Below are 25633 nucleotides of genomic sequence, written 5' to 3' on the forward strand. Positions count from 1 at the left end.
CCACATAGGCCTAAACTCAATTGAGTTGTGTGAAGCAGTGAGACACAGGTCTCGTCTACAGTGAGTCCTCACAGTTCTCTCTACCTTCATTCCCATTTCAACTCTCCTACCAAGTATTATGGGTAATAAAATCACAGTTACATTAATTCACATTCACAAATTCTTAATGACACAAATAAAACAAGTTACAAAAAAAAAAAATTATTGGATACCTCAAACAACTTCAAATAACATTTCAGTATATATATATATATAGGTTATTAACTGGAGTAACATCACAAAACCCTTAGTTTGGAACAATTTGTACCCAGCTATCATTATGTAATATCTCACACAATATACAATAACTCCCTATATACAACAAATTACACAGATTAACATAACATGAATGTACATTATACATTACAAAGATCAGCATAAGAACATCCATCATATATTTCACAGAGCCCTTGGGATTTCCCTTGACATATCTGCACCGTATTACAGAATGGATATAGAATCCTTGGAAAGAATTCAGAGGAGAATGACAAGACTAATCCCGGGCATTAGGAACCTTGAGTATAGAGACAGGTTAAAGCATCTTAATTTGCACTCCCTTGAGAGACGTAGAGCGAGGGGCGACCTGATAGAGGTGTATAAGTGGAAGGCAGGGCTAAACAAAGGGGACATTACAAAGGTACTCAAATTATCCAACCATGGGCGAACTCGTAACAATGGTTTTAAATTAGACAAATTTAGATTTAGGCGTGAAATAGGTAAACACTGGTTTGGAAACAGAGTCGTGGATGAATGGAAAAGTTACCAAATATCATCATTAACTCGAATACGCTGAATTGCTTCAAACATAGGTTGGATGCTCATATGAGCAATAGGGGTTGGGTGTAAACGGGACTGCCCAGTATGGGCCAATAGGCCCGCTGCAGTTTCCTCCATTCTTATGTTCTTATGTTCTTATATCACAGTTGCTAATGTACAGTCCCCAAAAAAGTATCGTTAAATTTTATGTCATAACAATTTGAAACGTTAGACAAAATGCTTTGATATGATCCCCAGTGCATCATCATAAGTTGATACACCTGCTCGCCATACCAGCAACAGCTAGAGATGGGAGTAGGATTGGGGGAGGGAGTTGTCCTTGGATGATATATCCCTGTACTACTGTATATACTACAATTTAACAAGATATCCATATACAGCTACATTAATGTATGTATTGCTTGAAAATGTATATACAGTACTCTTTCATGGTAAAAGGACACTGACGTAGAACTACCACCCGTTCAAAAACAAATCGAGTAACATTGCTCGGAAAGCCTTGAATCACATCAACCCCATGGCTAACGATACTTTTTTGGGGGGACTGTACAATACATGTTAATACATCACAGTTGTTAATGTACAATACATGTTAGTACATCACAGTTGTTAATGTACAATGCATGTTGGTACATCACAGTTGTTAATGTACAATACATGTTAGTACACCACAGTTGTTAATGCACAATATATGTTACTACATTACAGTTCTTATGTACAGACCTGCAATGAAGTTTCTGATACAGTCAAGGTGGAGGGTGTTTAAAGTTTGCCCCACCTGTACTGGACAGCGGGTCTGCTGACCGCTGTCCGTCCATCGTCCCCAATACACAAACAAATATCCTCGCAGTTCAACAATCAAGCTCTGATACTTCCATTTCTCACTAAGAACTGGGAAAGGATGGCATTGATTTGTTTATTAAATTCATCAAACAATTTACCCAATCAAGTTTTACATTATTTGATATAATAGTTACAACATTATTAGATAATCATGGCATAGTGGAGTGTGTGTCTTGGTGGCTAGGATTTGCAATGATGTCAGAATTCTCTAGCTGTATTTTCCCTCTGAATGGTAGTCAGCATACTAAGCAGGAATGTAAGGGATACTATGGTTCTGAAGAGGACGTTTTACCACTGCATCCCAAGTTAGCGGTGAACGATGTGGCCAATTTATTGCACACCAGACAGCAGGATAAGTTTCAACTGAGGTGTTGTCAACACCATTACAGCCGACGGTGTTCAGTAGCTCCACCGACCAGACATGAACAGGAAGGAAGAGATAGTTAGTCTTGAAAGGAAGAATCATCAGCCTCCATGATTCTAGCGTCTCCATACGTGCCATTGCGTATGAGCTTGGCATGTCCCCCACAACTGTAGGCAAGGGAATCAGGAGGTGGGAGGAAAGCGGAAATATGACCAACCTGGGTAAGCTATTATTGAGCCAGCAGAGCACTCTTCATCAATTTCACTATACAGTAATAGTAAAATATTACTGATGCATTTAATATTACCAAGTTATATATGCTTCCCGTTCTCTTCTCAGCAAGATAAGGTGCTGTATGGAGGACTACTCCAGCTGGGTATGGCAACATCACCGCAGCAGCCAGGCGGACCACTTCATAATCGCAGAGTCCACAAGGGAGAGCTTGCAGTTCGTGGTGTCTGACGAAAGTTACATTAGGTGGGTCTACACCACTGCGCTCCCGCAAGGAAAGAACACTTGACAGAAGGAAGCTGGGCAAGGAGACTGGCTTTTGCTCAGCTCTACATTGAGAAAGACGAGGATTTTTGGAAAAGTGATATACTGTATACTCAGATGATAAGGCACTCCACAGCACTTCTCATGGCTAAATTCATTGCTGGAGATGCAATACTGTAATACAAGGCATGATGTTTGCAATATGTTAGGTCATGCAGCTCATTGAAATTACTGTAAATGGTAGTAGTTTTACCATAAAGAATAACAAATAGAATAAAAGGATTTGCAAAGGTTTTATATTTCTACATTATACCTTATCTACAGGCATCCCCCGGGTTATGGAAACTCAGGTTACAGAAATTCACTCTTACGGATTTTGTAAATTATGACCCATATATCTGGGATAAGGACAAAAAATTTGCCATTATGGAAATTGGGTACAAAAATTATAAGTTAATTTTTTTTTTCAATACCTGTACTATTAGAAAAAAAATCAAATTATAAAATTTATTTTGTGTGAACTTCTTGGTGGTTGCTACAAGACTGTACAGTGGGGACGTCGCGTACCCAAGCCATACTAACCCGCTCTGTTTGAACTCACATGCGGTCTTGAGCGCTTGGTCGTGCGACACTTACAAACTGTACTTCTGTATTCGGGACTGTATTACTGTGTACCCTTATTCAAGATGAGTGGAAATAGGCCATCGAGTTCAAGTGAAAGCAGTGGTGCTAAAAGATCCCATAAAGGAATTACATTGGACATTAAGCTTGATGTTTTATGGAGGTTTGATACGGGAGAAAAACTTATCCAGAATGCAAATACATTAGGCCTTGCTACATCTGCAGTGAGCACAATAAGTGATAATAAAGACAAAGTTAGGTCAAGTGCTAAATCGGCTACTCCTTTAACTGCTCATACATTGTTTTTTCATCGAAGTGATGTGATGCTTAATATGGAAAGACTGTTGAATTTGTGGATTGAAGACCAAACAAAACAGAATGTGCAGCAAAGTACGATGATCATTCAGGAGAAAGCAAAAAGTTTGTATGGGGATTTGCAGAAAGAATAAGGTGCAAGTTCTGATGCAAAACCTTTTCAGGCGAGTAAAGGATGGTTTGAAAGGTTTAAGAAGCGCCTTCAGTTACATTACATTAAGATGGTCGGTGAAGCTGCCAGTGCTGATAGAGAAGCTGCACTTGTACAAAATGGATGAAACCGGACTTATTTGGAAGCGCATGCCTGCTAGGATGTTCAATTCCAAATTAGAAAAGTCGGCACCAGGTTTTAAAGCTTCAAAAGATCGTCTGACTCTTCTTTTGGGAGGAAATGCTACTGGTGAAATGAAATTAAAGCCCCTTTCAAGGGCTTCGCCAAGCCTAAGCATTCAAACAAGAAAGCTTGGATGACCATGAGCCTTTTTCAAAACTGGTTCACAAACTATTTTGCCCCTGCTGTTGAAAGGTACAGTAACAAGCGAAATATATCCAACAAAGCCTTGCTCCTCTTAGATAATGCACCAAGCCATCCAATTAGATTGAATAATCTTTCTGATAATGTGCAGTCCCAAAAAGACTCCAGGAGGTTATAGAAAAGGGAGGTCATTGGACAGGCTATTGAGATTCTGTATGAACTGTGTTGGTAACTATTAAAAATAAATGTGATTTCCACCCTCGTACTTTCAATATTTCTCCTCATATCAACATCATTATAAATATCTAATTAACGTTGTTTAAAACATAGACACACTCTATCCAATGTCATTATTATCTAATGACCTTGTAACAATTATATCAAATTATATAAAACTTGATATGGTAAATTGTTTTGTGAATCAAACAAACAAAAGAATGATATCCTTTCGTAGTCCTTATTGAGAAATGGAAATATCAAAGCTCGATTGTTGAACTACAAGGGTGCAGTTTGTGTGGGGAGGGTGATGGCTGGACAGCGGACCCGCCATCCAATAAGGGTGGGGGTGGACTTCGTACTCTCCACCTTGAGTGTACCAGAAACTTCGGTCCAGAACTGTACAATACATGTTAGTACATCACAAATATTAATGTACAATATACTGGGTACAAGTGACAACTAGGTCAACAACATCACTACCTGGCTTGACCAAGCCAAATCAAAATGGCTGCATCTACAGTACATGTGACTATTACATGTTAGCAAAATGACTGCAGCTACAAGTTCTATTAGACTCATAGAATACCCCTCAACTAACACAAGATTATTTTTCAAACATATTTTTTTATGTCATGGTAACATACTTAGGCCATGGTAGAAGTTTTTTCATGCACAAGTTTATGATGTTTGAGAGTACCCTTCTGGGAGAAACATTTCCCACATTCATCACATTCAAACTCCTTTAAACCACTGTGTAGAAGCATGTGTGTTTTGAGACCACTCTTTTTTGCAAAATGTTTCCCACATTCCTCACATTGAAACTCTTTTATACCACTGTGTCCAATTATGTGTGTTTTGAGACTACTCTTTTTTGTAAAATGTTTCCCACATTCCTCACATTCAAACTCTTTAATTCCACTGTGTCCAATTATGTGTCTCTTGAGATCACTCTTTCGTGCAAAATGTTTCCCACATTCGTCACATTCGAACTCTTTTATACCACTGTGTCCAAGTATGTGTGTTTTGAGACTACTCTTTTTTGTAAAATGTTTCCCACATTCCTCACATTCAAACTCTTTTATACCACTGTGTCCAAGTATGTGTCTCTTGAGATCGCTCTTTTGTGCAAAATGTTTCCCACATTCCCCACATTCAAATTCTTTTAAACCACTATGTCCAAGTATGTGTCTCTTGAGATCACCCTTTTGTGCAAAATGTTTCCCACATTCCTCACATTCAAACTCTTTTATACCATTATGTCTTAGTATGTGTCTCTTGAGATGACTCTTTCGTGTAAAATGTTTCCCACATTCCCCACATTCTAACTCTTTCATCTTACTGTGTACAAGAAAATGTGTCTTAAGAGTAGACTTCAAGTAGAACTGTTTGCCACATTCTTCACAGGAGAACTTTTCTTGTCTGGTTGACATTGTGAATTTCAACTTTGTTACACTTGGTCTTGAAATGTGATGTCACACTATCTGAAACAAAATATTTTGCCTTAGATAATATTCGTATAACAAGAACAATTTGTAAATGAAAACTAGAAGTGACTAAATCAGCTTGTGTAAAATTAAAGCTAATCAGGGTTTATGTAATATAATCACTATTATCCTTACCATCATTATCAGAATTATCATCTATATCATCATACTTAATATCACCATCATTATTATCATCATCACCATCATTATCACATATCCTCACAATCATCACCAGTTAGATTTTCAGGGCAGACGTAAGGAAAATTCCACGAAAGTACCAGATTTCAGAAGGGCAAACTTTGACAGTTTAAAGAGGCAGCTGAGAGAGGGGGTGTCGCGCTTGGCCGTGAACCTGACAGATGACACCGACCTGATAACGAGATCTGAGATTGCCGAGTTCCACGACAATTTAAATAGTGAGATACTTAATGCACAAAGGCAGAACATACCGTACAAAAAACTCAGATCAGACAACAATGACCCTAAATGGATAAATAATTATTTAAAGAACATCATTGGCCAAAGGAAGGCTATAGGTAGAAGGATAAAGCGTGGCGAAATTCACCTCCGGGACTATTATAGGGTATTGGCGAGTAGGGTTAAAACCAAGATAAGGAAAGCAAAGAGGAATAATGAGGTAAGGATAGCAAGGGAGGCGAAGACTAACCCCAAAGGATTCTACCAAATGTATCAAACTAAAACAAAAGAAAAGATTGGACCAATACGGTCAGACTCCGGCGAGCTCACTCATAACGATGGAGAAATGAGCAATAATTTGAATAAATATTTTTCAACAGTTTTCACCACCGAAAATTTAAACATGATACCTGAGGCACCGACTCTATTCAGAGATAGTGAAGAAAAAAAATTAAGTGAGATAGTAGTGACTAGTAACGATGTCAGTAAGCAAATAGACAAATTAAAGCCTAATAAGTCACCTGGTCCCGATGAGATATTTGCCAGAGTATTAAAGGAATGTAAGGAAGAGCTTAGTATGCTCTTAGCAAAGTTGTTTAACATGTCCTTAAAAACAGGTGTAGTACCAGAATCCTGGAGGATAGCGAATGTAATACCGATTTTCAAGAAGGGGGGATAGATCACTATCCTCTAACTACCGCCCAATCAGTCTAACATCAATAGTAGGCAAATTACTGGAAGCAATCATTTCAAACTCTATTCGAAATCACCTGGAGAAGCACCGATTGATCAATGATTCCCAGCATGGCTTCACAAGCGGACGTTCTTGCCTAACTAATCTATTAACATTCTTTTCATCAGTTTTCGAATCGGTGGACGAGGGGCACAATTATGATGTGGTATATCTCGACTTTAGTAAAGCCTTCGACAGAGTCCCCCACGAAAGACTAATTAGAAAGGTAGAAGCTCATGGCATCAAAGGTGACATCCTTAAATGGATTAGGGCGTGGTTACAGGACAGGAAACAGCGAGTGAGCATTAACGGCACTAAGTCCCATTGGAGCAACGTCACAAGTAGAGTTCCCCAAGGCTCAGTACTTGGACCATTATTGTTTATTATATACATAAACGACATAGATATCGGCATAGACAGCAACATAAGTAAATTTGCTGATGACACTAAAATAGGACGTGTTATCAAATCTGACGAGGACTCGGCAAAACTACAGGAAGATCTAAACAAATTTTTCGAATGGTCTGAAAAATGGCAGATGAAATTCAACGTCGACAAATGTAAAGTACTCAGTATAGGTGTAAACATGGAAACCAGATACCAGATGAACAACGATGCCATAGAGAAATCCGATCAAGAGAGATTTAGGAGTAATGATAAGTAGGAACCTTAAGCCAAGTAAACAATGTGTTTTTGCTCGTAACAAGGCTAATAAAGTACTTGGGTTCATACAAAGGAGTGTTAGTTACAAGACTAGCGAGGTCATCCTAAAACTGTATCTTGCTCTTGTGAGACCACACCTGGATTACGCAGTTCAGTTCTGGTCACTGTATTACAGAATGGATATAGAATCCTTGGAAAGAATTCAGAGGAGAATGACAAGACTAATCCCGGGCATCAGGAACCTTGAGTATAGAGACAGGTTAAAGCATCTTAATTTGCACTCCCTTGAGAGACGTAGAGCGAGGGGCGACCTGATAGAGGTGTATAAGTGGAAGGCAGGGCTAAACAAAGGGGACATTACAAAGGTACTCAAATTATCCAACCAGGAGCGAACTCGTAACAATGGTTTTAAATTAGATAAATTTAGATTTAGGCGTGAAATAGGTAAACACTGGTTTGGAAACAAAGTAGTGGATGAATGGAACAAGTTACCAAATATCATCATTAACTCGAATACGCTGAATTGCTTCAAACATAGGTTGGATGCTCATATGAGCAATAGGGGTTGGGTGTAAACGGGACTGCCCAGTATGGGCCAATAGGCCCGCTGCAGTTTCCTCCATTCTTATGTTCTTATGTTCTTATTATCACATATCCTCACAATCATCACCATCAACATTATTGCTATCATTATCATCATCATTATCACCATCAAGTCCATTTATACATAAATTTTTACCCTAAATAATTTCTCTAAACTCTGATTAATTATAATAATAAAAAAAAATTATTATAATATTTACGGTATTAGGCATGTGTCAAGTCCTCTCAAGGGATGCAGCGGCCAAATTGATACAGTGCCTCTGTGCTTGTCTCCTGTCAGAAGGGTAGCAAGTTTACACACTGTTTACCCAGCTAAGACCGGGTACCTAAAATTACACATGACAGACGGGCATTTTTTTTAACATTCGGGTTGTTTATTAGTACACGAAAGCGCCCTCTGAGCCGTAATACATTTTTTTAAACCAAATTTTGTTGGGTTATCATTTGGTAGTCCGACAATATTATTGGAAAGTTCGGGATAAGTCCCCGGGTGTGGGTAGGCACCCGAAAGACTTATCCCGAATGTTCAAACTCGTTTTACATGAATCAAAAATGTCTCTGAAATACAATACTGTATATGTAAATTAAGATGATATAATAAAGAAAACAAATATTTAGATGTCCTAATAACCGGTCCCAATGGAAATGTATATATTTTTAAGAGACCGCCGTGTACCCCCGTGAAGTTGTACCTTCAACTCCGAATATTTTTCGTCTCCCAATCTCCAATTTTATCGAGCATTGCATTCCTACAATCATCCTCTTATAGCTTCAAACATGGTAAGTAACGCACTTTTTTGTGATAGATAGATGTAATGCCAATTCCAATTCGCCAATATATTATATAGGGAAGACGTAAGATGAGCCAAATGTACTTGGTAGAGTGCTGAGATAATAGTTTACAACAAGTGTCATCTGTGACCCACGCTGATAATTACCTTGGAAAAAATTTCTCCTGCTATATTTCACTGTTTGCGTTGTTGTTCCGGTTGTGTTTAGGTACTACCAATGTTTGTAAGTTTATGTTAGGCAACATAAAATATTTTTTAGAGGTAAGGTTCTAACTCAGAGTTGGAAAAAAGTGTCATAATTAATTAATGATGTTTTCAATCACTTGATTTTAACCATGTCAGTCCTATCTTAACTTGAGCAACAATAAAACAAAAAGTTAAATTTCTTAAGGAAATTATCTCTAATAGCTATGCAACAAGTTTGCAAAATATTATCAATAGTAATTTATCTAATAAACTATAGTTACTGCATTATATAGATAATAGATATTAAATTTTGTTTTATTTTTTCAGGCTGGCATTATAGCATTCTGGTATGCAGAGCTGGCTGATGACGTGAGGCTACCAAGGATTGTTATAAGAGACCGTCAGAATTATTTTGCTTATCTTTCTGAGGAGGAGTTATAGGCTGTCCAAGGAATGCATCCATGAACTTCTTGAACGAGATGAGCCACATATGCCAATACAGTGACCCCTCGGTTAACGAACTCAATCCGTTCCAGAAGGCCGTTCGTTAACCGAAAAGTTCGTTAACTGAAACCATTGTTTCAATGGGTTTTTGGGTAATTGGTTCCAGCTCACCGAAAATTGCCGAAATTCAACAAAAATGGTAGAAAAGTTCACTTACTTTGAGGTGTGTATGTAGAAGGCTCCTGGATGATGATGATGATGATGATGATGATGGGAATTAGAATGGGGGGTGGAGGAGAAGGAAGAAGAGAAGGCATTGGGGTGGAAGAGAAGTCACCCCATGGCACCATTTCATCCATAAAATTTTAGTTCTCTTGGTGTATTTCAAGATTATTTTCTTTAAATCAACACTGCACTGCATTATATACTGTCAATATGTAAAATATATTTCAAAATGACCAATAATTTGCTTGGAAACACAGAGAAAAAGCATTTAGTTGAAGAGTCTCAAGCAAGATGTTACCTCCACTGAAAACAGAGAGACTAACGCCTGTCTGGTGTGTTAACAGGCTGGATGGCGCGCCAGAAACTAGTTTCTTTACCTTCAATTATGTTCAATAATTGTTAAAATGACTAAAAAAGTTAATATTAAACTTTTGAAATTATTGAATAGTATAAACTTCTTGATATTTACTAAAATAGTAAGGAATTTAAGCCCTAGAACCGATTAATGTATTGGCGGACTGATACTAAAGCTGGTTGCCCGGCCAGTGCAAGCGAAAACATGTTGAGGTCGGTTCGCAAGAAATTCGTTAACCGAATTTTTGTTCGTTAACCGAATTGAAGATCCTTATGGAAGGCCGTTCATTAACCAAAATTTCGTTAACCGAGGCGTTCGTTAAACGAGGGGTCACTGTAGTTGAAGAGGGACGATGTAAGAAATTCTGGTGTTATTATAGAGTGCAGTCTACAAGATAATTGGGTTAAGTTAGCTTTAGATTAGGTCAGGTTAGGTTTGGTAATGTTATGAAAGGTAATGTTTGGAAAGGTAATGTTAGGAAAGGTAATGTTAGGAAAGGTAATGTTTGGAAAGGTAATGTTTGGAAAGGTAATGTTAGGAAAGGTAATGTTAAGGAAAGGTTAGGTTTGGTTAGGTTAGGTTAGACTAGAGGTATTTTTGTAGACCGAAATTCTAAACCTTGAATTTTGGTCTTTCTTTGGTGATGTACTGTATTGGGTATTTATTGAATGTTATGCAATGGTGCAAAAAAAATACTCAGCACCCATTAAACCTCCTAATACCACCCCCCATGTACAATAGCAATACAAACAGGCCGTAATTACAAGTAGTAATATCTCCATTAGCAAATAATGCTCCAATACTCAGATTTTAAATAGGCTTGGAATCGTTTTGGGAAAATTTTCTCCATTCCAGGTCTGTGAACGAGTTTTCGAGGTTGAAAATCAGGCTCATTTTCTAAGAAAATTCCATAAAATCTCTTAAACAATTTGTAACCAGGCCTGGGAGCAAATTTGGAGGTTGGATATCATGCACATTTTCTGAACATTTTTGAGAACACTTCTGGAAACTCTTTCCAAGTGTTTTCCTGGGTCTCCAAAAATGAAAGAATGTTTAGACTTGGAAACTTTTATCAGTACAGTGTAACTGGATATATTCCAGGAATGAGGGATTTATCAGGGTTTGAGAGAGTCCTCTTGTGCTCTGGAAAATCAGAAATCTCTCATCCCCAGTTATTCTGGCTAATGGGAATATCACTTATATGTCGCACTTTATAGAGGTTCAATCTCTCAAGATATTAAAATGTAATACAGTAATGTCTATCATCGTGGGAGCACTGTTGTTTACCATACTCAGGATGTGCAATATTAGACAAAATAGTAAAATAAAAAATTTTCCTATCCTACAGGATGCAGTATTCCAGCACACCTCCAACTACTAACTGCATTGAGATACTTCAGCAGCGGCAGCTTCAAAATTAGTGTGGCAAACTGCTTGGAAATTTCTGTATCGTCAGTTTGCAAGTTTGTCAGATGCTTTGCAAATATTTTGACCCATTTGGCAAAAGATTACATCAAATTTCCAGAATCAGGTAATATACAAAACCTTGTACTGTACGGTAAAGCCTCTGATATCGACGGTTCAACTAACGAAGATTCATATCTAAGACCCTGGTTAATTTTGGACCCAATTCAATTTATGCCATTATTTTCTTCGTATTTACGACGAAATTACAAAAAAATTATTACATTTTCGTATAAATAATAACTAAACCCCGATATTAAAAGAAAAAAACACGACTTGCGCACGGAGGCTGCCGGGCTTGTTAGTGGTGACGCCAGCATCACTAGTACAGGGTGTATAAACAATCGCAGCTGGTGGGCCCTTTGTTTTCACGCACCTGAACAGGAAAAGGAGAAAAACTTTCTCAGGTTTCTTACAGCATTTTTGCATCCCTATTCAACAAGAGCAAGAGAGCAAGTGATGGTAGTGTTGTTTCAAAATCTAATAGAAAGTGTATAAGCTTAGCCGAGAAGCTAGATGTGTTAAAATGATATGAGAAAGGTGAGAGGTCTGTGGATATTATATGGAGCAAGCAATGAACATATTTTCTGAAGTGGATCCATAAACAAAACAAAGCATTAAAATTTAAATAAACGAAAATGACCTCTACATAAAGATGTATAATGAGAAAAGAAAGCAGCTGTGCAAGGTTCTTTCGACAGCTTTATTATTCAAAGACCTAATCCATCAACTTCAGCTACACCATCAAATTAAGCATCATAAGCAGCTTCAACAACTACTTCGGGTTCAGTAACAGTTTCAGCAACAGCTTTATGAAAAGCTACAGCTTCAGTCAGAGTTGAACCTGATGACTTCGTCATGAGTAAAAACTTGCACAATATTCTTTGGCTGTCCTTATGTTTAAGACTTTACCACCATTGGTGAGTAGAATTTTTGTTTTACATTCGTAACAGTAAATAAGTGTTACTTTCATATTCATATGTAGAGAAATGACGGTATGTTTTCACATGTACACACTTACTGTACATACGTTGGCGTTCCCAATCGTCTCACTTTATTTCTTTACCATTAGTGGTTAGCTACTTCTAGTGTTCCATTTATTAACATTAAATAACATTACTTAAAACATACATACAGGTATTAAATTTTTTACATTAAGTTCACCTCAGCTACAACCAGGGTCTTATTTTCTTCAGTTTCTAATGTAGAACTATCGTCACTCACGAAAACAATGCCGTCTTGTCTCCCTGTGTGTGTTTTAATATTCTACGTACAGTGGTCCCTCAGTTAACGAGCACAATTCGTTCCAGAAGGTTGCTCGTTAACCGAAAAACTCGTTAACCGAAACCATTGTTTCAATGGGTTTTTGGGTAATTGGTTCCAGCTCACCGAAAATTGCCTAAATTCAACAAAAAAGGTAGTAAAGTACACTTACTTTGAGGTGTGTATGTAGAAGGCTCCTAGATGATGATGATGATGGGAATTAGAATGGGGGTGGAGGAGAAGGGAGAAGAGAAGGCATTGGGGTGGAAGAGAAGTCACCCCATGGTGCCATTTCACCCATAAAATTTTAGTTCTCTTAGTGTAATTCAAGATTATTTTCTTTAAATCAACACTGCACTGTATTATATACTGTCAATATGTAAAATAAATTTCAAATTGACCAATAATTTGCTTGGAAACACAGAAAAAAAGCATTTAGTTGAAGAGAGACTCAAGCAAGATGTTACACTGTATGGTGTGTTGACAGGCTGTTTGGCGTGCAAAAAACTAGCTTCCTAAACTTCAATTATGTTCAATAATTGTTAAAATGACTAAAAAATTTAATATAAAACTTTTAAAATTATTGAATAGTACAAACTTCTTGACATTTACTAAAATACAGGTTGTAGTAAGAAATTTAAGTCTTAGAACCGATTACTGTATTGGCGGACTAATACTACAACTGGTGGACTGCCAAATGCAAGCGAAAACATGTGGAGGGGCGCTCGTCAAAAACTCGTTAATCGAGGGATTGCTCGTTAACCGATGTTAAGAATCTTTTAGAAGGTAATTCGTTAACCGAAATCTCGTTAACCGAAATCTCGTTAACCAAGGGATCACTGTATTATTAATGAACTGTATTGTATTCATTTTGCACATATAAAGATTAATCCAATCAAATACATATTCAGTAATAAACAATAATGAATCTCTTGTACATATTCTTAAAAAGATAAATGACGCGGTACAGTATCCTTAAATGCGCACGTATATGTTGCCGTTCCCAATCCATCTTTTTCTTTTTTATTACCATTAGTGGTTAGTTACTTCTATTGTTCCATTTATTAACATTAAATAACATTACTTAAAACATATACTGTATATTATTTTTTTTACATTAATTTTACTACAGCTACAACCAGGGTCTTATTTTCTTAATTTTCTCGTGTAGAACTATCGTCCCGGACTCCTGGCTGTAAATACAAACGAAAACAATGGCGTCCCATCTCCTCTTGTGTGACCATATTATTATTCATTTATATTGTATAAGGTGCATTCAGAAACATTATTTAAAGAATAATGATGTGTTATGTTTTTTCAACTCGTATTTTCAGGTAGATATACATAACTTTCTTCATTTATTTTTACTCGGTTACATGCACACACCATCCTAAATTCACAGTGAAAAAAAAATTAAGAGAACTAATTGTCCTAAGGGCAAACACGTAAAGGGAGGAGGGCGCAGAGTGTAGCTGGTGGTAAGCGTTGCTAGGGAATCGGCATCCCAGCTGATCTTTATTACTATGGTGGAGCAAATGTATGCAAATGTATGCAAATGGCGACTGGGTTAAACTTTCATTTGGCTATTATTTTCCGATTTGGCAATACTGTACAGGTATAGTATTTTTCGTTGTAACTTATTCATTGGTATTATTTTTATATATTCCTCACATTTCCTGGTACTGTATATACTGTATTATTTTAAGAAAACTATGGCTGTGAGGTGTTATGACTGCTTTTTAACTCGTATTTTCAGGTAGATACACGTAATTTTCTTCATTTATTTTTGCCCAGTTACATACACACACCATCCTACATACATAATGTGAAAAAAGTACAGCATTACATCGCAATTACAGTGGGGTATGCTATAATGAATGTAATTGGTCTAGAACCTTGTTCGTTATAGCATTCGTTCGTTGTAGGATTAATCAGTTCCAGGCCCCCAAATACAACCACTTAACACTGAAAAATATAATATAAAATTGTAAAAATTGTAATAAAGTGCATACATATGCATCTAAACCCCTGAAATAAAGAATATCATTAATACTTGTAATAATAAAACAATAAATTGGTAAAAAAAAAAAAATAAAAAAAAATTTAAATAATGTTCGTTGTAAGAGTTTCGTTCGTTATAGCATTCTCAATTTTATAGGTAAAACCGTTCGTTATAGGAATATTCGTAGTAGGATCCGTTCGTTATAGCATACCCCACTGTAACGACATTCTTCATATTGGGTTGGCTAGATGGCCACGAAATAAATTGTGTAAGTTTGATCTACTGTATATATCAACCCAGCTGGAGCTCGGATGCATTTCATTCTAGAGACAGTAATTTTTATGAGGAAAAAATTGCCTTATGGCAACCCAACCAACCCAACTTTAATAAAGCATGGAGTTGACTTTAGGGTAGACTCGCATTTTTTCTACATTTCGATACATTTTGTCTTGTTTTTTATTATTTGCGAGAGGGTTTTCCCATTATTATTTATTGTATGTGTCTTGTGTGTGTGTGAATGTGTCTTGTGTGTGTGTGTGTGTGTGTGTGTGTGTGTGTGTGTGTAGCTACACACACATATTCAGTACAGGTAAAAGAAATAATTGTCCGAAGGGCAAACACAAAGGGGATATACATTTATTTGCACACAGTCAGAAAATGATATTAGCGGATTTGGCAATTTGCGGCCATTTTGAGGCACGAACTCCCGCGAATTTTAAGGGCATGCTGTACTCAAATTAATCGCTATCTTGCAAGGATTCCAGCAATGCAATTTATATTTTTCTATGTCAAATCAGTCTCTTTTATAAGGAAACGATATTTAATCCTATCCACCACCATAGGTAACGCATCTCTGGTTGTACTTGTCAGTCACGGTAATACCTACCCGCGCTCCGCCACACGGCCAACTCCCGCACTACAATCCAGCGCTTGACTCTTTGTCGTGCATAACTCCCAGCCATCGCGTAGTTTCATGATTATCGTTGGCTGCATGTACATTGTACTCATCGGTGGTTTTTTTCTTATAGCGAGGACAATATAATACTAACATTTAGATTGAACTGTGTTATGGTGACTGTGAAGTGATATTTTCTGTTGTTTCGTGACTGTAAAATGCTTCGCCTCTGTTGTTGTGAGCAGTGTCAGCCACTATCATTGTTTTTATGGTATCATTGTTCGCTCTGTTTTTGTGACAAGCTGCCTTTGCTGTTTTTGTGACTGAGAAGTGAGCAGTGTAACTCTGAAAATATCTGGAAAGGCCAAAGCATCCAAGACAACCATGTCTCTGAGGTGAAGCTTGACATTGTGAAGTGGCATGAGGCTCCCCAGAGGCTGTGTGGAAGTCAGAGTGACATCTCCACTACACCTACAAGAGTCCCTGGATGATGACCAGGCTTATTCTTCATTATGTGGTGAGTGTTGTTTAATTTGTTTTCTACTGATTTTACAAGCGTAGGATTCTTTTTTGCTGGTGATACATGTGTGTTTGGGGACTGGTTGGGAATGTATCCCATTAAACCCCATGTTATAATGATCCTTACCTTTGATATTTCACTTACCAATGGGTTTTTCAGGAACCTAACCCCCATCGATAATCCAGGTTTACCTGTATTTCACATGTCCATCCTTCACAAAATTAAGTATGTTTAGTCCCCCTGTCTCACCATTGTGATTCATCTTACAGTTGAGACTCAATTTCACTTTATTATGGTTAGTTTACCTTAACTCATTGAGTCCGACGACCACACCTGAGTACAGTATAAGATTAATGTACTCCTGGGAATATCATGATACAGTATTCAAAGAGTTAATATATAGTGTTGTAGGGATAAGAGTATTGTACTAAAAAGCTTTGGTAACTGTACTAAAGAGGCTAACTACAGTGATCTAGAGCTCCTCTTTTGGAGTATTTACTTGAATACAGTACTGTATTGTACTACAAATGTTATCCCTCAACACCATAATTCTCTGTACACTCATGAATAAACTCTTACCTTTTTCTGAAAAGAGACAAATTGTCAGTCAGTGTTATATAAGCCTGGGGTATCCTCTAGCAGCCTGGGGTAGCCTCTAGCAGCCTGGGGTAGCCTCTAGCATAGCCTCTGACAGATTATAATACTCTGGGGGGTAGCCTCTGGCAGGATTTGTCACCATGGGGTAGCCTCTGTTGAGAACACACAGATGACCAGTTAGTTAATTCAAACCTCACTACTACTTGCAGAGCACAGGAAGGATACAACATTAATTTACAAATATTAAGTGAATATTCTGGCAATGATATACATATATAAAATATATGGTATAAACAACACTAAACAGTAATAATTAATGTGAAATGGATGTGTGATGTTATACTGTCATCAGCTTTGTGTGTTTGTTGTGTAAATTTATTAACGGTGTCCATTTATTTAGTTAATACTGTACAGTATAATTAAACATACTTTGGATCACCTCAAGGTTAACCACCCTAATGCTATCCTAACCTAATCCCTCAAGTAGCATTAGGGTGTTTAATTATCAGGTTAAATAAACTTGTATACAAAGGGATTGTGTTCCTGGAAATCCATCCACTAACTGAAACGATGTACAGTGTAATGAATGGTAGAGCCAGTGTATTGCAGTGTTTTTCTCCCGAATCAGACAGTTGATGTTGATGTAAAGAAGCTAGCAACTGACAATTAGCAACTCTAATGGACAGCTGTAAAACTGAACTGGTAACATCATTCAGAAATGAAGTACGAGTCAAATAATATGACAGCATTATTTGTGACAATCCATTCACTGAAAGAACATTTCCTCCTTGAATGACAGTATGCAAATTAAAGCGATAGCTGCCTACCCAATTGGCATTCCCAAATAAATTATGACAGTCGATAGCTAAAGGTCGCAAATATCCGTTTACATCAGTCTATGTTGGATATGTACCTGTATGTATCTTTAAGCTGTACTTTCTTACTAAGTGAATAGTGATTCAACTCTATAATATAAAACAATGGAAATCCTGTTCACATGAACAATACACTCATTGCAGTATGTATATTAGTAGAGGTATCCCCCTATTTATGATGGGTCACATTCCTGAAAACCCATTGCAGGTCGAAATATTATAAATCAGGATTATAACAAGCAAATAACATCTCTAGAAATTTTGGTGCAATTCTTTAAATTCCTTCGGGAGCTGAGTTTAATTTTGAAGTAATGATGGAGGAAACGGCTAACATCTGAAATGACAATGCACAGAACCTGAACTAACTTACCTAACCTTACCTAGCTTCCTAACCAGGGGGATCTGCTCTTGGAGCCCTCGGCATAATAATCAGAAACTGTATGTCTGGGTACAAATATACAGTTGTTATGAAGTTTATGGGTTTATGGCTGAATATCCTGGCTGTCTGTGTAAGACTACCAGGCTATTCAACTGGTGATGGTTAATAACCACAGCATTATTTATTTATTAGTATAATGGTGTCACTCAGAGGATGATTATCAGAAGGGAAGGAACTGTTTGTTATATAGAACTACAATATATATATAAATATTTTATTTATTTTTTATTTTTTAGGGAATGAACCACAAATAGTTGAAACCGTGAACTGTAAATCTACAAATGGCGTTTCCTTTCTGGAGTACAGTATGTCATTTCTTTGAGACAAACTGTCACAACTTGCAGATAGTATCCACAGTCTTCAGCACCCAAGAACAACACAGATACTTTAGAGAAATCTGACAGAGAAAAATTTAGACAAAATTTGTCCAGAAGCATTTGTTCGATATCATTAATTATTTAAGCAGCTGTTGTTTAGATGATAAATAAGTAACCTGTAATAAAAATGATATGACAATGCACTGAACCTAATTGAACCTGACCTAAAAAACCAAAGAAACCTACTTAACCTTACCTAACTTCCTCTACCATATTAAACAGCAAGTACATATTTTGATATCAGGTACCAATAAAAGCAACTTTGTTGAAGCATTATGGTGTACTTTTAGGTTTTTTGGTGGACTTAGAGAGCACACTTGGACCGAGAGTGAACAAACAGCAGACGACAACATGGCGCAGACAATGGCAGTTTTCTTAAGAAATATTTAAGATAAATAATTAATTACTTCACGTATATAGTGGTGTACGAAACTGATCAAGTGATCAGTTTGTCACTATATTTTACCCCTCAGTGTCCCTCATCCTTCACACCGTGCCCACTACAGGTGACTTATGATTGTAGAGAAAAACTAAAAAATTAAATAAAAAATCTTATACTATAAAAATAAAAATTTGCATATCTGCAATTGAACCAAAATTTTTTGTTTCGTTTTTATTACTTATTATCATCGAGAGAACACTTGCTGAAAAAGTAAAGAAATTGAACAACTCCATCTGGTGTTCACCATCATGCTTCAATATTACCCCTTTTACAATTCAGGAAAGGTTCGGTAAAGTTTTCAATGGTTTGTTTGGTGTTCTTTTTAGTGTTATCATTATGGGTAAAATTATCGTCTCGGTCATCCACCTATTTGGAACCGAACCGAACCTAACCTAACCGGTAAAAATCGGCCACAGAAATGCTTCTCAAATGCAGCCTAATCAAACCTAACCTACTAAAACTTGCTATATGACCAGAGCGAAAATAGTACCACATTTGGTAGATTAATCATAAGGTGAAATAAATTGGGGTGAAGATTCTTCAGGTGACCAGAGCTGCCTAGTATGAGCCAATAGACCTACCGAAGTTTCCTCCCCACAGGTCTCGAGCCAGGACATAAACCCAAGACACATATGCAGGAAAGGTTAGGTAGGTTTCTTAGCTTGGTTATATCAGGTTCTATTAGGTTTTGTGCATGGTAGTATTGTTTTTATTACGGTAATTATATAGAATTAACCCAGGAACGAAATTGATTGAAAATTATAAAAATACAGAATTTTCGGTATTATTGTATTTCCACACCCAACATTCATACCCCTAATCTATTATCATATTCGAATAAGATGTATAATTTTAAGATAATTTTCTCCTATTACATTACCGTTGCAAATGTATAATAATGAAGATAGCGTATCCAAAATTTTCTGTTTTCTTCCATTAATCTTCCGCCATTATTGCCTACCTCAGCTCCCACACTGCGTGTCTCCTTCATAAATCATCATGCACATTTTTTCCCGTACACGTCACGCGGCCAATAAAAAGCTTTTTTTTTTTTGCAACCAATTAAAATGATTTGTGGTTTAATTCGCGGTATTTTTGGCCCAATCAAATTCGATTTTTATTTTAGGTCTCATATTTCGAAATTCAAATTCATTTCCAATAATGGAAGTCTGCAATGGGTGTCACTTCAATTATATGGAGCTTATTGCGAGTTTTTGGGGAAAAAAACGAAGAAACAATAGCATTTTCTCGATCACATGGTGTTCTGACTTCAGTAAAGTGTCCCAAGTGCAAGAACGAATGTAAATATCGTCAAGACCAACATATGTGGCATTGTGGTAACTTGAACGAGAACCAGGCCAATAAGGTAAGCGGTCCAACGAATTACCCAAAAGTACCCAAATGTACCCAAAAGTACCCAAAAGTATATTAAATCAGGGTAAAATCTTAACGAATATATGTTTTACATCAATAAAACCTGATTAATAATGTTTTCATTGAAATGTAATCAAAATAATGAAATAATAAACAGCGAAAAATGCTAAATTCCAAAGAGGCACCTATCCAAAATGGTGATATAATTACCGAGGTTTCTGTTACTTTGGGGTATTTAACATAGCCGTAGGATTTACTTTTCGTTAGGTTAGGTTAGCGAAGTGCATCACGATGGCTCTGAGTTATCTCCCTTGTTCACGAACTCTTTGGAATTTAGCGTTCGCCAATACTGAAAGTTTTTCGCTGTTTATTATTTCATCTTACAAATTATTTTTTTTACAAAATTACACTAAAAATATTATTAAACATATTTTGTGTATGTATAACAGATACTCGTTAAGATTTTACTCTTATTTGCTATACTTTTGGGTACTTTTGGGTAATTCGTGGCTCCCAAGGTAAGAAATAAGTGATTCCATCATATGCTAAGTCAGTTCAGTTCAGTTAGGTTAGGTTAGGTTAGGTTAGGTTAGGTTAGGTTAGGTTAGGTTAGGTTAGGTTAGGTTAGGTCAGGTCAGGTCAGGTTTACGTTTATCTAGTTTTTTTTTTTTTTTTGTATTTTGTATTCGCTTAGCCATTACTTTTTTTCCGGAAAACGCCCCACCAAAAAAGAAAAAATAGAAAAAAACCGGCCAATTTCCGACGGAAATGAAGGTCATAACCGATCTAAACACAAATAAATAAACTAGAAAAATATATTTTTTACTTTCTTACAGAGTTGGGTGCACTTAAACAAATTTACCGAATTTTCATTGTTATATCATAGTGGATACTGTTGTAGTTTGTGAAAATGTGTTAAAAAATTGATAATTTTAAAATAAACGCTACTTTACAGTTGTGGGTATGAAGAACAAACCTAACCTACCTATCCTCCACGGTATATTAAACAGAAAGAACTTACTATATGGTTAAATTTGAGGCATTTCCTGGACGCGAGATGATACGGCCGCCTTGGCACTATGCAGCCCTGTCGGGTTAGACCAATAGATTAACCTTAACCTAATCTCATCGAAATAGCATCTTTGATCTTTCCACATACATTACCGCATATACATCTACTTTAATAATTAAAATAAGTTATCAACATTACTAAATAAAATATATAATTAACTAATCTACACTATGTAGTGTAGCAGACTTCACTGTTGATGCGTTTCATATTTCTTCTATTTCTTCTTTTTTCTTCCCCAAGAAGCACTACATACATAATTAATATGTAATCACTAACTCACCAACAACTTCCACTAAAATCAATCTCGTCCAAAAATAATTATTTCTTGAGAAAATTGAGAAAAATGTACAAGGTGGAGGAATTTGTTGTAGTCAGGTGCAAAGACTATATACCCTAGACAGAAAAGCTCTACTATATGAAAGACCTGAACTGTGTGGACCGATGAGGATGCCAGATACCTCAATAACAGCGCCATCTAGTGACGTGGTCCAACGCATTATGACGTCATACATCCGTGACGTCACAACTCGATGGTATTTCCGAGGACACGTTAATTTTCATTATCGTTTTTTTTTTTTTTTACGGGAATTAGCCCACCCGGGCACAGGTCAAACGACCCACAACGGAGCCTGGGGGGCGAAAAAAAAAGAACGGAAAGAAATTGAAAATATAGAAAAAAAGGTTATACTGTGTTAATCTACACCACGAAGATGCCGGAAAACCAGCTTTTTAAAGTGAGACAGATTGTAAGAGCATGGAAACAAAGAAGAAGGCAGAGCATTCCACAGTTTGGCTGTGTGAAGAAAGAAGGAGGTACTATAACGGGTTATTCTCGTGTGACCGACATCCACAGAGAAATGGTGGGCACCGCGGGCAAGACGTGTGTTACGAACCCACGGCCTTGCCGGCGGTACACAGGATGCCAAATCCACTGAACATTGCCCGTTAAAGTACCTGTAAAAGAGAAAGAGTGAATCAACATTGCGGCGAAGAGAAAGGGAAGAGAGATTGTCGACTAAAGGAGGAGAGTTAATAAGACGAAATGCCTTTGATTCCACCCTATCTAATAGTTGGACAGAAGAAGAGCCACCCCAGATATGAGAGCAGTACTCCAAGTTAGGACGAATGAATCCCTTATATACTTGGAGCAACTGCTCAGGAGAGAAGTAGCTGCGGCATCTATACAGCATTCCCAACTTTCGGGAGGCAGCTTTAGTTATACTAAGGATGTGTAATTTCCAGGACATATTGGAGGAAATGGTGAGGCCTAACATATTTATTTCAGAATTTGGGAGGATGATAGCGTCCTGAAATGTAATTGGTGGGAGATCGTCTACTTTACAAAGTGTAATTGGTAAATATTGAGTTTTGTTACTATTGAACTTAACCAAGTTTGTATCTCCCCATTCAGAGATGCTGCACAGATCCGCGTTGATAGAAGTAATGATATCAATTCCAGAAACAGATCTAGTTTGAGAGTTAGGAGGAAGGGGAAAATGTGAGGAAGAGTGAAGAGTAGAATCATCGGAGTAAGAATGGATAGAATTATTTGTAGTGTGAAGTAAATCATTGATAAAAAGAAGAAAGAGAGTTGGTGAAAGAACAGAACCCTGTGGGACACCACTATTGGTAGAGAAAGAGCGAGAAATCGATCCCTCGACAACAACTGCCATTTGTATTATTATGTTTACAATGAAAGAAAACTTTTACCGTGAATGTGATGTCTTTATATTGTTAACAGTAAATAATTTAGGTCGCGATATGTTCATAATCTTGTATGTTCGCAGTATCATATACTGTACTTTATATATATATATATATATATATATATATATATATATATATATATATATATATATATATATATATATATATATATATAAATGACATCCACTAATCCACACACCAACACCACCACACACACAAAGGAGCTTAAAAGAAAGGGCGACGTAACTAGTCATGATAAGTTAGGTAAAAAATATGGGACCACTGGGCCACTGACAAATAAATTTGTGTCACATATTAACAGTTTTGTGCTGACCATCACTAAGGTTTATGGAATTCAATTCTCTAATCAAACTTGCTTCAACCAGAAGTCTTTCTGTGACACATAATGATTTATACACTTCTAAGTTGCCTCTGAAGATGTCTTGAATAAAGACGAAAGCTAAGGTGCTCCATTATTTCCCTTTTTCCTGTGTGATTGTATCAATATATATATATATATATATATATCCCGATTCCAGACCCCTAAAATAAATAAATATTTTTTTTTACTGGGATTAGCCCACCTGGGCACAGGTCACTGACTGTCATAGGTTGCGCTGGGCCTCCAGCACAACCCATCCCAAATGTTTGTTTAGGTAGAGATAAGGTACCCGGCCAGCCGATAGGGGTCATCTCACGCCTCAAAACCACATTTTAGCCAGTAGGCTTTAGACCTTGGGTAATAGAAGACTTCCTGCTCCGCGGATTGAGAACCGGGGTCATACAGTCCTACCAGTGCTACGAGTCTGTGTGTGCAAATCCCCGAGATTGTTGTTAAGTCCAGCGACAAGTTAACACATCCTGTAAAGGAAGTGATCAATGGTGAGGACCTGTTTGCTACAAGAGCACTCCAGGCTGGCCTAATAGATCTAAACGATTAATTCTCCAGGTTGACAAACTCTCCTTATAACTTACGGTACTGTGGCGTGAATGTGAGTGACTGGCCTATCCATGCAAATCATGAGTCCAGTGTATGGAATTGTGCCAAATAAACGTAAGTGCAATCATCTGCCCGTATCTGTGACCCCTCTAGCATTATTATTATCAAAGGTAATGACTGATTGGTTATGACAAGTATAACCAATAACTCAGATGGATGTTGTAAGTTAATGGAATTCATTAAATCATCATTTATCAAGTACACAAAGCATTGAATGCCAGAAGCAGAGTGAAATTCTACGCAGTGATGCACCATAATCTCCTGGGTGAGTAACCAGTGTGAAGGTATCTGAGTTCTACGGTAAGAAAACCACTTTCTTGCATTTAAAACCTAACACTGACCCACCTCGGAGCCTGGGGGGCGATAATAATAATAATAATAATAATAATAAAGAAATGCAAAAATGAAAAAAATCAAGAGTGAGAAACAATGTACCTGTTGTGTTGTCAATAGTAAGAGAAACAATTGAGACCCTGCAATTGTGTGTAAATGAGGCAGAAAGTCAGATCAGCAACCTGGGACTTGGTCACAATTTTCGTGATGCTGTGGAGTTTTGAGATATTGGTTCACACTCAAGATGGGTTGGAGCAGTGGCGGCTCGTGCATAGGGCTGCAGAGCTGCAGTCCCGCAGACACTCACTGCCAGGCGTATGATTCCTTTAGAGAGACAGCTGAATAATACACTACCAACAAATATATCATTTTATATGTTATTTAATTATTTTCAATACGTTGCTAAGTGAATTTTCATTAAAATCAGACCAAAATTTAAGTTACTTTCATAGTTGCTGTCCATGCTGTACGATTCATGTCTGTTATTAATTGGCGCCGCCGCCGCACTTGAAGCAGCTCAGTCTCGTGTTTACATTGCGTGTGGACGGTGTGGTTAAATCGTGCTTTCTTTAATTACCCTTTGACGATGGAAAATCGAGTGAAGTATTTGCAAAACATCAACTTTTCCCAGCTGAACATTAAATGAAAAGACTGAAATCAAAGCAAGAGGAAGACCTACACCAGTTTTATCCATTCAACAGAACAGTACAAGCAGGAACAAAGAATATACACGCCAGTTTAACATCAGTGTTTATCAGAAATGTGAATGGCTCTGTGGTTGTGACGAGGCAAATACTTTATTCTGCTTTCCATACTTATTGTTTGGTGGGGACTCGGCATGGACGAAAAGTGGTGTGACTGACTTGAGGCATTTGCCACAGAAAATAGTGAAACATGAGCAGTCAGCCAAACATATGAATAACATGATTAATTTATCGTTGCCCTGGGAATTCGTGGACATCAACTACAACTCATACCTGAGGTAGGTCAAATTTGTGTATCCTACTGTTGTGTGAGGCTTGCAGTCCCTCCATTTTATTTTTCACGAGCCGCCACTGGGTTGGAGAAAGGAAACTCACAATGAGCACTTTGTATACATATTGTATTGGTTGTACAATGCAGCTTGGTGCTGGGAAGTGCTTTATTTTTTGCCAGAACTGGTTCGGTTTATGGTAGTTTCCTTCCGTTTCTGAAATCAGCTTCTGCCAGTTCCTGTTGTATGCT

General features: G+C 37.2%; 1 protein-coding gene across 2 annotated transcripts; it reads right to left on the reverse strand.

The window, feature by feature from the left end:
* Nucleotides 1–837: 837 nt before the first annotated feature.
* Nucleotides 838–21752, reverse strand: LOC121880267 (gastrula zinc finger protein XlCGF57.1-like). 2 transcript variants are annotated; one of them, XM_042387422.1, is made up of 3 exons: nt 21650–21752; nt 16773–16942; nt 838–5629 (listed from the first exon to the last, which is right to left on the reverse strand). In XM_042387422.1, the coding sequence occupies exon 3, from the start codon at nt 5576–5578 to the stop codon at nt 4793–4795; it is 786 nt and encodes a 261-aa protein (XP_042243356.1). In that variant the 5' UTR covers nt 5579–5629; nt 16773–16942; nt 21650–21752; the 3' UTR covers nt 838–4792. The 2 variants fall into 2 exon arrangements, with proteins under 2 accessions (XP_042243356.1, XP_042243355.1); XM_042387421.1 differs by having other exon boundaries at nt 21319–21752.
* Nucleotides 21753–25633: the final 3881 nt, after the last annotated feature.

This window comes from Homarus americanus, unplaced genomic scaffold, assembly GCF_018991925.1.
Source record: "Homarus americanus isolate GMGI-L3 unplaced genomic scaffold, GMGI_Hamer_2.0 scaffold43718, whole genome shotgun sequence".
In the NCBI taxonomy this organism is placed as follows: domain Eukaryota; kingdom Metazoa; phylum Arthropoda; class Malacostraca; order Decapoda; family Nephropidae; genus Homarus; species Homarus americanus.

What these genes read in the sequence shown, in the direction of transcription:
- LOC121880267 (XM_042387422.1), bottom strand. Translation starts at nt 5,578, where the DNA reads ATGTCAACCAGACAAGAAAAGTTCTCCTGTGAAGAATGTGGCAAACAG.